The sequence below is a fragment of the Lycium barbarum genome, chromosome 2, assembly GCF_019175385.1.
Source record: "Lycium barbarum isolate Lr01 chromosome 2, ASM1917538v2, whole genome shotgun sequence".
In the NCBI taxonomy this organism is placed as follows: domain Eukaryota; kingdom Viridiplantae; phylum Streptophyta; class Magnoliopsida; order Solanales; family Solanaceae; genus Lycium; species Lycium barbarum.
Window position 1 is genome coordinate 140,431,522 of NC_083338.1, and position 13,294 is coordinate 140,444,815.

The window sequence follows — 13,294 nt, forward strand, 5'->3', positions numbered from 1 at the left end:
CGAGGCCGCAGTTTCGGGGTTACCCTTTTGTTTGACCGGGGATACGGCCTCGGCCCTCGGGGACGAGATTGAAGGAATGTCTGTAGAAGTGGTTTCAGACATAATTGAAAGAAAAGGAGGGAAGTAGGGAATGGCGTGAAGGAAACGAAGGAGGTGACGATTTGAAGAAGCAAAGAAGCAATTGACGAGAGTAGTGACAAAGCTAATTCCCTTTCCTTTTTTTTTTTTTGTATTGGTAAGAGAAGGTTTGGCAACGAAGTTGTGAACGGAGTTGTTGATGCACAGAAGGAAGAAGAAAAGGGAGAGCAAACGAGAAAAGTGAAAAATGAGGAAAAGAGGGGCTTTTTATAGGCGTAAGGGAGGAACGGTTATCGAGGGCGGCCAATCGAGGATCGCCACGTGTTGCGACATTAATACGAAACGACGTGTAAAAGGCGGTTGACAGGAACGAACAAACCAGAATTGGACACGTGGGCGGCAAAAAGGAAGACGAAACGGAGCCGTTCCCGCCAAAATAAAGTGATAAGAATTGGCCGACCGGGTGGCCGGATGTACGATTCATTCACTTCCCATCACTCCGATAGATCGTTGGTCCGGGAAGCGCGGGGCTATCTGTATACGGTGAAAACCGGATGAGGGCCAATCCGGGGTAACCGTGGCTCGGAGGAGGAAAAGGAAGGAAAGTTCGTGTATAAGCATCGGGTTTCCGGATAAGCATTCGGATCAAAGCCGAGCGGAAGCATCATCGGTCCCGGTTTTTAAGCCACCGAAGGTTCGGATCTCTTTCCGGGGGGTTACCGCCGGAAGTCCGGTACCCGTGAGTCCGTTGGTCCGTTATGACCGTTACTGGGGCGCAGCAGTGGTGTCACATCACGGTCGGCTACCAACTATGCGTGTGTCAGACGGCGCCGTCAGTCAGATCCCATCACATCCATACAGGGGCTGTCCTTTTATTATTATTTTATTACTTCACCCATGGGTTCATCACTATAAATAGGGCATTCCCTCCTCACTTTGGGGGTTGGTTGATCTTTTATTCAAAAGAACACTTGTAACACAATACATATATATATACAGTTCTAGCAATCTCAATATTGATATTTTCCATTGTAAGTTTGTCATCTATATCATATTTTTTCAATCAAATTGGCCATACGCGGAGTCATCTGTCACTTGCGCTCCTTGCACGTTTATCAATAAGCATTCTCACCCACGGTTTGTAATAAACATTGGGACTCAAGCACATATCCTATACTCACACACAAATTCAATTGATTACCGAATCCGGGGTAAACATAACGGACGTACAAACATCAATAAAATAATGAAATGACATTAAAATCTTAAATTTCTCAATATTAGATTGCCTTTTGCTAGTAAGATCAAATATTCTTTTGGCCCCAAACATGGTCAAAATAATTGTTCTAATGCCTAATTAATTAATTGAGAATATTTGTTTACTAATCCTCGAAAAGTTTATGGTAAACCATAATGCAACTGATATAAAAAGAAATAAAGTATTTGGTCTAACGTTTTAAAAAAAAAAAAAAGAATAAATGACAAATTCGCATTAGAAGACAAACCGGGTTCAACATGTGAACATTCGGACCGGCTAAAATCCGGTCGGAATATTTAGATGAGCCAAGGATTCACGTCTCTCGATGCCTCCGGACAAAATTCTTTCCCTCAACACATCGATTTCTTACTCCTCACAGAATTAATATTTTAAACTTTAACCCCCCTACACTTAGGAACCGTTTGGCCAAAAGAATTGTTCATTTTTAACCGGAATTTTTTTTCACTTTATTTGAAAAATCAGTATTTGATTATGAAAATTTTAAATGCATATTTGAAATTTGAAACACACTTGTTTTCACTTTCATTGTATTCAACTAAAGAAGGAGAGCTTTGACATAACTGATAAAGTTATTGCCATGTGACCAGCAGATCACGAGTTCAAGCGTGGAATCAACCTGTTCCAAAAAAACGAGAAACCAAACACAACTTCAAAAGATTCCAAATAAAGTGAAAAAAATAGTAATTGATTTGGGGAAACGCCAACTGATTCCTATTTTCACACTATACGCCTTATTTTAGTTTCCTTTTTCAATTTGCCCCTTAGCTTTGTGTCTCTTTCTTAAAACTTTAAAAAATGCCCTAAATTCTCGATCTGATAAAATTCTCTTCCGGGTCAGAATCTTCTCTCTTCCACTGACTTTATTGCTTCTCCAAACGCCACTTTCCTCTCTCTCTCTCAATTTCTCCAAAATCCCCTAATTATTTTTGTAATTTTTGTTGATCTGCTGATTGATTTAAGTGGGCATGCAAAGTTTGATCTTTGTGTAATTGTGTGTGTTGGTGAGTTTTTCTAACATCGTGATCGGGTCAGGGGTTATAAAACTCTATGACTTTGGAAGAATTAGGGTTTGGATGTGATTTGCTGTTGTTTGAGGGCTTGCGTAAATGCTCGTGGGAGGGGATCTAGGGTTTCTATCGAGCTTAGTGGTGGCGGCTTTTGTGGCGGTTTTCGGACCGGTTTTAGGGTTTGTGGTTCGCCGGAAATGGCGGCGTTCGGTGGCCAGGAGGGAGGAGATCAAGAGGCTTTTGGTTTTGGCTTCGGAGGAGGCAGCTAGGGTTGAGCTACAAGCCGCTCAAGAATATGGCTACGGTTACGGTTATGGATATAGTAATAGTTATGACGATCCTCTGAAAGAGGAGGATGACGTGGCATCAACAACAACAACAACAACAATATCGTCATCAACATCAACAACGACTACTTCAACATCATATTCTGGTGGTTCAAGGCAATTGCAGTACCAATGTGCGGTTTGTTCTTCTCCAACATCTACTCGGTGCAAGCAATGTAAAGCAGTTCGCTACTGGTATGATGATTTACATCTTCTTTTCTTATCTGTTCCTTTTTTCGCTGGAGTATAGTTGAAATTAAGGCATAGTCATGTTGGTATACTTTCTTTAGAGAAATTACAACTATGACATAATCCCCACAAGTGGGATATGGGGAGCGTGGGATGTACGCAGACCTTATCCCTACTTTTGTGAGGTAGAGAGGCTGGTTCTGTTAGACCGTCGGCTTAAAATTTAAAATAAGACAGCAAACTGCAAGATCCATAACAAATGCAGCAACAGCAAGGAATACACATTGAAGAATAAGAAACGACGTTAGAGTAGCAAACATGGATAGTGAAGATTCATATAGCCTATCCACCTAGCTTGGGGGTTTAAGCATAGCCTTTGTTGTTGAAACTAGATCATTGATAGACTTGGTGGTATTGGATGTGGATTTTAGATGAACTATTTACTAAAAGTTGCAACCTTTACCAGCATGTGTTGTGGTGGGATGGTTGGGATCCCTCCATCCTTAACCAGAGGTCTCGGGTTCGAGTCCTTGGGAACAGAAAAAATTATGTTGGGAGCACCGCCCCCATAAATGAGCCCTGTAGTGTGCGATCCGGATTTAGTCGGGGTTGCACACTGGGTGGGAAACCCAAAAAAAAAAAAAAAAAAAAAAAGGTTGCAACCTTGTGGAAGGGGTTTTCAACTGTTCATCCTTTTTAGTTCTGGTAGTATCAAGAAGAAAAGAGACATCTGATGAAAAAGGACACCTTTTGCAGTTAGTGACGTAATTTCAGTTTTATCATTGGTCTGCAGTTCTTCTAATGAAGACTTTCCTGTGTTATGCACTAGAATTAAATGGGAACAAATGAGCTGCTTATGGTATATGTTAACTGGTGACCATTTTGTGACATTGCATAAAATGAGCCAATGGAAGTTTTTTTTTTCTCTGTGACTGACTGCTATTGAATCTCCTACTTAGACAATACCAAGATAGTGGCATATTGCTGTTCATTCTGATTCATTTTTATACATTAATGGTTAACTGGTATGGGCGAAATTTATGGTTACCAAGAAATAAATGTTTTTTTTTTTTTAGTGTGATGGGTGGAAGAATCATTGCTGGTCTAGAATTGAAAAATATTTTTCTTTCAGATCTTTTGTTTCCTTCTCCCTCTCCTTATTATTAGATGAATTACCACAAGAACTAACTTAAGATCGAGGATATCATTTGTCTATCTTCATGCTACATCGTGAAATTTATCTGTATAGGCGGATTAATATGTATCAGTGGAGCAAGGCTTAATCTAGGCTCATTGCGAGTTGGAGTAATCCTCTCAGTGTCAGGTCAATTTACAAGAATGTTGAATTGAATATGCTGATTTTTTAAACATAAAAGGGCTGACAAAAGGTTTCAATGCTTTTTCTAGTTTTCTCAGCTTTTGCTACCCTTATATGGGGTTTTGCTCTAATCTCATCCATGTGCACAATGGAGTTGATCCTATTTTATGCCATGTAGGGAAGTGTTTTTTTTTTTGGAAACTGGTAAATTGTATTCCTCAGCATTTAGGATATGCTGGATACCATCAAAAAGATTTAAACTGAAGACAGAAAGAGTAAAAGAAATACTTACATTGATCTTAATAAATCTACAAACTGATCTATATCTTCTAATCTTATTTCTTTACACCAAAAGTAGAAGGATACTATACAATTCCATTTGACTTTCTGAATGGAATTGGATCTATCTTCAAAACACCTTTCATTCCTTTCTTTCCAAATAGTCCACCAAATACAATGAGGGATCATCCTCCACCATTTTTTCTGGCTCTTGCTGCCTCCTCTTCTCATCCAACAAGTTAGTAAACCTGCAGTATGCTCAGGCATAGTCCAGTTAGTCTCTGTCAGGTTGAAGAACAAAGACCAAAGCTGTGCTGTGAATTTGCAGTGAAGAAAAAGATGGTTGTTGGTTTCATTTGTTTCATTGCAAAGATAACATCTGGAAACTATGATGCGTCCCTTTCTCCTCAATACTTCATGTGTTAAACAAGCTCTCTTTGCCACCAGCCAAGTGAAACATTTCACCTTGGTTGGGGCTGGACACTTCCATATTTTGATCCAAAATTTTGACTGCTCCCCATTCTGCACCATGTCCTCCTTTTTGCATTTACAGTGAATTTCCCATCAATATTGTGTCTCCATCTCAAAGTGTCTGGATCAGAGGTAGTGCCATGAAAATTCCCAATTCTATTCAACAGACTAACCACCATTTCCACCTCCCAGTCATTCAAAAATCTTCTAAAAGTTAAGTCCCATCCCTGAGCACTCCAAACTTCATGTATAGTGACCTCCGGGTTGTCACTTAAAATGAATAGATCTGGATAAACTTCCATAAGAGGGACTTGTTCATTCCAAGCATCTTTCCAGAATTTTGCTTTTTTCCCATCTCCTACTTTCATCTGCAAGTTCCTTTCCAGCTTTGGCCAAAGAGCTCTTATTGTTTTCCAGACTCCAACACCATAAGTACCATTACTCACATTAGTACACCATGGATTGAGTTCCCCAAATTTGCATTTAATAACCTCTTTCCACAGTGCATTTTCCTCACTATTGTACCTCCATAGCCATTTCATCAATAAGCTATTGTTTTGTGATCTCAAGTTTCTAATGCCCAAACCATCCCTCTCTTTCCCCTGCATTGCTATCTGCCATTTCACCAAGTTGTAACCTTTGCCCTCTCTATTCCCGTGCCACAAGAACTCCCTTCTGAGTCTATTCACAATTTTCTGTATATTGGAAGGTAAAGGGAACAAGGACATAACATAAGTAGGCAAAGAATCTAGGACAGAGTTGATAAGAGTCAACCTTCCTCCCAGAGATAAATATTGAGCCTTCCACCTAGCTAGTTTTTTTTTTTTTTTTTCTGTTTTACCAGAGGTCATTTGTTAAGGCTCTTTGATATTGCAGTGGCTAGCCTTCCTTTTGAATTTATTGACCAACTTTTAATAACAGTGCTTACAGTAAGTTAGTGATAAGAGTTCCCTGTTCAAATTAGTTAGTAATAAGAGTAGAAACCTAAAGCACCCATTTCATGTTTAGGTTCCAACTTCATAAGTTGAGATATATACATCCCATTTAAGACGGATTTATGTAAATGCCTTTAACACGATTATGAGGTGGAAAAAGAATACAGTTACGGGATGAGATTAGAGAGGACAGACATCATTTAAATTTGAGTCATTTCATGGGTTTGGACTTTAGAACTTAAAATATATAGAGAGCTAAAGTGTATCCTACTAAATTTGGAAGGGAGGAGGTATCAGATGTGGATCTCGCCTCTTACCCTTGTGTTTGTTGGTGCATAGACCTCTTGCTTCTCCATGAATGATTATTATGGTCTCAAGATTTCTTTCTCTTTTGTAACTTAAGTCTTCCCTTAGTATCCCAGCATCTGTATCCGTACTTCTCCCAGTAGTCCTAAGCACCCGAGTCCATGTAACATAGGTCCCAACACTTGAGAACGCTTCATGTGGGATAATTCCTGCATTTTTTTCTTCTTTTGTCTGTTTAGGTGCTTTTTTTGGGTTGGGCGGTGGAGGAAGATATTGTTTCTACAATTCAGAAGACAATTTTTGGATGAGCATCTATGTTGATGCTTATGATGGTGTTGATAGATTTGCTCTTTATTGGTTACGAGGAATAAATTTGTTGAAAGAGGTTATGCTGACATTTCTTGCATTATTAGTACTATATGCTCAAGAGTTATTACCTTTCTTGGAAAAAAAAAAATAGTTCTATATGCTCAAGATACCGCTTGCATATTAGGTGTCTTGTCTCTTTTCTGATAGCTATCAACATTAATTTTCTTGAAGCTCTAAACCCTCATATCTACATCTCTAATACTCCTATATTTTGTACTCATGTCAGCTCTGGCAAATGTCAAATCCTTCATTGGAGACAAGGTCACAAAGATGAATGCCGTCCAGTTAGCAACTTGGATCACCACAATGATGTTGAGGCGAAATCTCATCTGAAGGCATATAAGCAGGAACCAAATGGTAGTCATCTTAAGAGCACTGAGGTTCAAGGGAGACATTCTTCAGAATCAGGCGATGCTTCCCCAGAAGATGCTGCACTTTTGAGATCCAAACACTCTGCAACATCTGATGGAAAGCATGCCACAGTTGGACAGAGTCTGACAGAAACAAAAAGTCCCAATTTGAACTCCAGTTTCGTGCTCAACTCATCTTCATGTGAACATTTGGACCTCTCTACTTCAAGTGAATCTTCTGTTGATCATTCTGCTTCTGATTCAAATGACTCTGATGCTTCTGACAGTCATAGGTCTGCTGTTATTGATACAGTTAAAATTCAGACTAGTCATTCCAAAGTAGACAGATTTAAGCCATCCTACACAGAGCAACCCCAACTGGTATGCATTGCAGATAATGATTCCACGTCTGGCAAATATAATCGCACCAAGCCTAGCATTCATGGGGAGGCTCGATCTAAATATTCGACTTCAACAAGTTCAAGTATTGATAACTCCAGTGAATCATCATTGACAGCTGCTACACACTCATCTGGTTTTTGGGAAGGAGCAGTTCCTTATACTAGATCTAGGATTGGGTCACTTGATAATATTGCAAATTCTCCTTCCAGAAATGCTTGCGACATCAAGATTTCAGATTCTCAATCAACTTCATGTCGGCCCCCTCAAATTGCTAGACCTCTTATTGCTGGGTTAGGCGAACAAGGATCGAACTCAAAAAAGAATCTGGAAAATCCAAATCCAATTATTGTGGAAGTGCGGAAACCAGTCAATCGAGCTGAATCAAGATTTGAAGTTAAAGACGAGACAGAAAGTAGGAGATCATCAGCTTCGCGGTCTGTACCTTTGAATCAGCTTGATGTGCATGACTCCCGTGCTAAATGCACATTGTCCTCCGAGGAAGCTAGATGCTCCTCATCTAGTGCTTCTGGTAATTTAAAGAATCATGATGGGTTAAAAGTTAGTAGGCTGCCATCCTCAAGCCCCAGCAAGTCATATCGTGGCGTTGAAGGCTCGACCGGTGTTTTACAAATGCCAAAAGATAGACAAAAGGAATCTTCTCCTGCCAAAGTTTCTGGTAATATCTCTTCTAGCAATGGGAGGCATGATATTCAAAATGTGAAGTCAGCAAAGGTTGATAGTACTCAAGTGGCTAGTGCCTGTTCTGCAGAGTCTAGTGTTCCATTACCAAATGCAAGGAATGGCTTGAAGTCAGTGTGGACATTTGTTGACCAGCTTAGGGGTTCAAAGCCGACGCGGCTCAATTCTCCAGGGGATGGGTGTGAAGTCATCGGAAGATATGATAACAAGGTATGCCTTTCTAGCTTATCTGTGATTTTCACCTGTAATGCAACATAAGGTTATAGAATACTGTATTCATCAGATATGTTTCTTTTCAGGGTCTTTTTCCATATGAAAGTTTTGTGAAGCTTCATAACTGGAAGAATGAATTGCGTCCATTTGGCCTTGTAAATTGTGGTAACAGGTATGTGGCATGAGATTGAGCTGGTTTTACTATGTAATCTAGAAAGCCAAAATGTGCCTTGTGTAACTTTCTTATCCACGTGTTTTGAATTAAGGGATGTGGATTTTGTTTCGTTACATTCTGATTTCAAGTAGTTATATCATTTGTTGAAGTCCCCGAACATGCATTCCCTTTTAAGAGAAACTTTCTCAGCCATTGGTTGTTCAATCAACGAAGAAATTTGGTGATTTACTGGGAGGGACAAGATATTTTATGGCTAATTTTTATTTTGTATTGATTGTTATTTTAATGGTTCTTATTACGAGTAACACTTTACATGATGATTGACAGTGTGACGTTCAAGGGCCTTCTCTGTTGAGATAATTATTGCGTAAATTTATGAAATGATTTTTTTGATGAGTAATGTGAAGTTTTATGAAATTAATTGGCAGGAGAACTTTAGGGGATCAAGAGTATTTTTTTGTGATTGCATGAAATGAATTGGTAAACATATGTTGGAATCAACAGACAAATTCCTAAGTTGAAGAGTCCTTTGTTGCAAATATCTGCTTAGTGCAGTTAGCTTTGGGCTTTCAACTAATAACTCAACGTGGTGTTGTTCCAAAAGGGAGAATGTTGTGGGCCAAAAAATAGACCTGGAATTTATAATGTCTTAAGTCCTCCTTAAACACGGAGATCAATTGGCTTCAATGAATATAACATTGCGAAAAGACGAGAAGGGAATCAGATATTGACTTCTTTAGAGGCTCTAGTCAAGATTTAATGGCCGAATATTCAGATTTCTTGCTGTCCTATTTTCCTATAAGGTCTGCGTACACTTTACCCTCCCCAGACCCCACATTGTGGGATTCCACTGGGTATGTTGTTGTTGCTCCCCAGTTTGTCTCGAAGAAGATGAAAATTCTAAGTCTGTTGCTGTTACTTGGCTATTCCCTCGTGACCGCAATTCTGAAGCTTGCTATGTGTAGGATATTCATCAAAATCTCAAAATATGTGTATCTCTTCATGCCTAATTTTTTCTTTCTGCATTGTGCTGCAGCTGCTACGCTAATGCTGTCCTTCAGTGTCTGGCATTTACTCCACCGCTAACATCCTATTTTCTTCAAGGGCTCCACTCTAAAACATGTATGTCCACTTTTGTTTGTTAGATTTATTTGAAAAATAAATCCTTTTTAAACCCTAAATGAAATTAAACTCACAAGCTTTCCCTCTCTGTATATGCTATCAGGTGAAAAGAAAGGATGGTGCTTCACGTGCGAATTCGAACATCTAGTTCTAAAAGCAAAGGATGGGATCTCTCCCCTATCTCCTAGTAGTATAATTTCCCACCTCGAAAGCATCGGGAGCAATCTTGGTAATGGTAGAGAAGAAGATGCACATGAATTTCTTAGGTATGTTTACTGTATTTGGGGAGCCTGTAAATTTGCAAGTATCTCTTGGATTTCTAAGTTAGTTTATGACTGTGTTCCAAACTTAATAGGTATGTTATCGACACAATGCAATCCATTTGCTTGAAGGAAGCTGGGGTTACTGCACCTGGCTCTTTCGAAGAAGAAACGAGTCTCGTGGGGCTTACATTTGGGGGCTATCTTCGTTCAAAGGTAACTGCTAACTTTTAATAGTTGTTAAATGTAAGCTCCATATCTCTTGAGAAACTTCTATGCTGATTTTTGAAAATTCATCTGGAAGATTGAGTGCATGAGATGCGGGGGCAAATCTGAGAGGCAAGAGAGAATGATGGATCTTACTGTTGAAATAGACGGAGATATAGGCACCTTGGAGGATGCTTTAAAACAATTTACTCACACTGAGACTCTAGATGGTGAAAACAAGTACCGATGTGGCAGGTTAGATCCGACTGTCTCATACTTCTTTATTTATTGTGTTTTAAGGTTAAAATGAATCTGTGTTTCCTTTTGCTGCTTAACAAATCCCGACAGTACCCTTCACCCACCCAACCCTCTACCCCCAGCCAAAAGAGGGAGAAAAAGACCCAAGAACCAATTGTGAAAAGGAGGTACAAAAATTTTAGCCTGCAAGTCCTGAGAAGCAACTGGAATATGTTACCCTCCATCTCTTTTACTTCATATTTCATTTGGGGGTTAACTGGGTTGATTAAAATTTCATTGAATTGTTTCTTTGTTTCTGCCCATTTTGGAAAATATGATGCTATACCCAAATCCTGCCATCTCTCTCTAGAGACAAATGATTATAATATTATAAGGTCTGCTGATTTAGCTTTGACAATTTCTGACTAATTGTAGAGTACCACATCTTCACTTCTAAAATGGCAACTTGTCAGGTTATGAACAGATTGTTTTGACTTTTGTGTATGCGTGCCATTTTCATTGGAATGCTGAAGTAAAATAGATTTGGAGCACATTTTCCAATTACCATTTTGTTGTATCTTTCAGATGTAAATCATATGAGAAGGCCAAGAAAAAGTTGAAAGTGCTGGAGGCTCCTAATGTCCTGACTATTGCCTTAAAGAGATTTCAGGTACTGTTTTGAATGAAGTTTTGTCTCCTTCAGTTTTGATATTTGATCCAAGGAAATGTTTCCTCGTATCTTCATTTTGTTGCCAATTGCTCATGGTCTGTAGTTTTGCAGTCAGGTAAATTTGGCAAGCTGAACAAGACAATTAAATTCCCAGAGATTCTGAACCTGGCACCATATATGAGTGGGACAAGTGATAAGTCACCAGTTTACCAGCTTTATGGAGTCGTGGTTCACCTGGATGTAATGAATGCTGCATTTTCTGGTCACTATGTGTGTTATGTGAGGAACTTCCAGAATAAGTGGTACAAAGTTGATGATAGTTCGGTATGTCACCCTTTGGAGCTTGTATACTTAAAATTCACATTTTAAAGCTTATGTTTTACGGATCTCCTTTTATCTTCTGAATTTTTCCTATTGCTTGGATAGCTTATTTCTCACTTCTGGGATTTTGGGTATTGGTAAGTTTATGAGGAATTAGGCATTTGTTATGACAAAGTAGTTGACCCTTTATGCTTGGAACTACTACAAGTGCATCGGATGTGCATTAGTGAGTTCTATGATGCTGGAGAACAGTGACACTCCATTTTCCCTCGACTCTGCTTCATGCATTGTTGTCACACAGCTTGATGTTTTTGTCATGATGTTTCTGAGGTTTTGATATGGTCTTGTCATCTTTGTAGGTAAGATCTGTGGAACTTGAAAGTGTCTTATCGAAGGGAGCATACATGCTTCTCTATTCACGGTAAAATTATTGACGTGTCTCCTAGTTGAGGCATTTATTCTTCTATCCCTACTGGTTGTAGCTGACATTTTTCTTTGTTTTTAAGGTGCTCGCCACGGGCCCCCAGAATAATGAGGAGTTTGACAATTCCTCGCGATCCAAGGAGATCAAAGCAATTGACTTGTAAATCAAGATCCCATACAAGAAGTCCATGGGACTCTTCTCATGGCGATTCAGCTGCTCAAACTTGCAACGAATGTTCTTATCCTAGTCATACAAGTGTCAGGCCGAGTAGGTCAATATTTGAGGATGACTCTTCGAGTGAACAATCCTCTTTCTTCTCCGAGCATGGTTCTTGCAGCACAGACAGCACTAACAGGGATTCAATGAGCACGGATGACTTAAATATTGATATATTTGGGGAGTCTGGAAGCAGTTGGAGTTATCCCATGAGGAGTTCATCTGATTCTGACACATCATCTTCCTCATCTTCTCCTTCCCCTCTGTACTCGAGGCATTCACCCCTTGCTGATTTGGACCGTTATGCTTCTGCGCACGAAGAGACCACTTGCAGTTACGGCGGCAATGCAGAAGCAGTTGGGGATGGTCAGGGTTTTTGGACAGGGTTACCTGATCGGATCGGGTATGCTGCGGTTCCTGAAAGCAATGGAAGGACACCTTCTCTCTGTCCCAACTCAACTAAGCATTGTAGAAAAGTAGTTAGTAGTCATAGTAGTAGTAAGACCGACTCCAGTAGATTAGGTCGGGTTAACCCATGTGACAAGTCGAAATCTCCTGTAACTTGTAGAGATCGATGAGGGAAGGTGCCCTCGTGGACATCGTATTATAAAGTATTTTTGTATTCTAGAGGGAGGGAAATAAAGAGTTGGGGAGGCAGGGGTTTAGGGAGTGGTTGTATGTATAATATACATTGGCTTTTGGCTGTGTTCAAAACAAGAAGGGGCCATAATTTTGTCACTCTCTTCCCCTTAATATAATCTATGTCCATTTCCTGCAGTTGGATTTCCACTTGGATTATTTGCACTGTTTGGCCTAATCTTAGGCGACGCTTTAAATTTTATCCCCGTCAGCCAAGTTATTTAAGGCACGTTTGGTTATCAGATGTAAACTTAGTATAAACATATATTATCAGAAATCAACTACATACATATAGACTTGAAATATAAGATTCGGAAAAGGCTCAAATATGTCATCGAACTATCAGAAAAGGCTTATTCACGCCACTCGTTTGGTTAAAAAATGCCACCGCTGTTATTATTTTGGGTCATATATGTCATTATTCACTAACAGAACTCTTCTACTATCAGATTTTTTCACGTGGCATTATCTAAACCATTCATTTTACGAGTGGCATATATGAGCCATTTCGTAGTTCAGTGGTATATTTGAGCCTTTTTCCAATTTCGATATAAACCTCTATCTTTTCTAATTTTATGTAACAAGCTTATAAGGACAAATCTTTCCCTTATATTAATAATATTATTATTTTACATGGAAAAGCTATGCTCTCTCTTATTCTACATCCTTCACAATTTTTACATACTTTATGGCTCTTTAAAAACATAACACATAAAATTTATTTAAGAATAAAAGAGATATTTAAAAGAGAGTACACTACTGAGGCGTAGATGTGTATGGAAAGTTACATATGAGTAAAATT

General features: G+C 39.2%; 1 protein-coding gene across 1 annotated transcript; it reads left to right on the forward strand.

The window, feature by feature from the left end:
- The first annotated feature begins 2,119 nt into the window (after positions 1–2,119).
- On the forward strand, positions 2,120–12,630 carry LOC132627618 (ubiquitin carboxyl-terminal hydrolase 16). Its single transcript, XM_060343057.1, has 11 exons — positions 2,120–2,885; positions 6,784–8,218; positions 8,308–8,393; positions 9,433–9,518; positions 9,622–9,784; positions 9,874–9,994; positions 10,083–10,240; positions 10,808–10,892; positions 11,004–11,216; positions 11,573–11,634; positions 11,720–12,630. The coding sequence occupies exons 1-11, from the start codon at positions 2,464–2,466 to the stop codon at positions 12,429–12,431; spliced, it is 3,543 nt and encodes a 1,180-aa protein (XP_060199040.1). The 5' UTR covers positions 2,120–2,463; the 3' UTR covers positions 12,432–12,630.
- Positions 12,631–13,294: the final 664 nt, after the last annotated feature.

Excerpts from the sequence above, each read along its gene's own strand:
- LOC132627618 (XM_060343057.1), top strand. The coding sequence starts at position 2,464 with ATGCTCGTGGGAGGGGATCTAGGGTTTCTATCGAGCTTAGTGGTGGCG. Across the intron at positions 2,886-6,783 it reads TGTAAAGCAGTTCGCTACTG|CTCTGGCAAATGTCAAATCC; the intron begins GTATGATGATTT and ends TACTCATGTCAG. Across the intron at positions 10,241-10,807 it reads AACAAGTACCGATGTGGCAG|ATGTAAATCATATGAGAAGG; the intron begins GTTAGATCCGAC and ends TGTATCTTTCAG.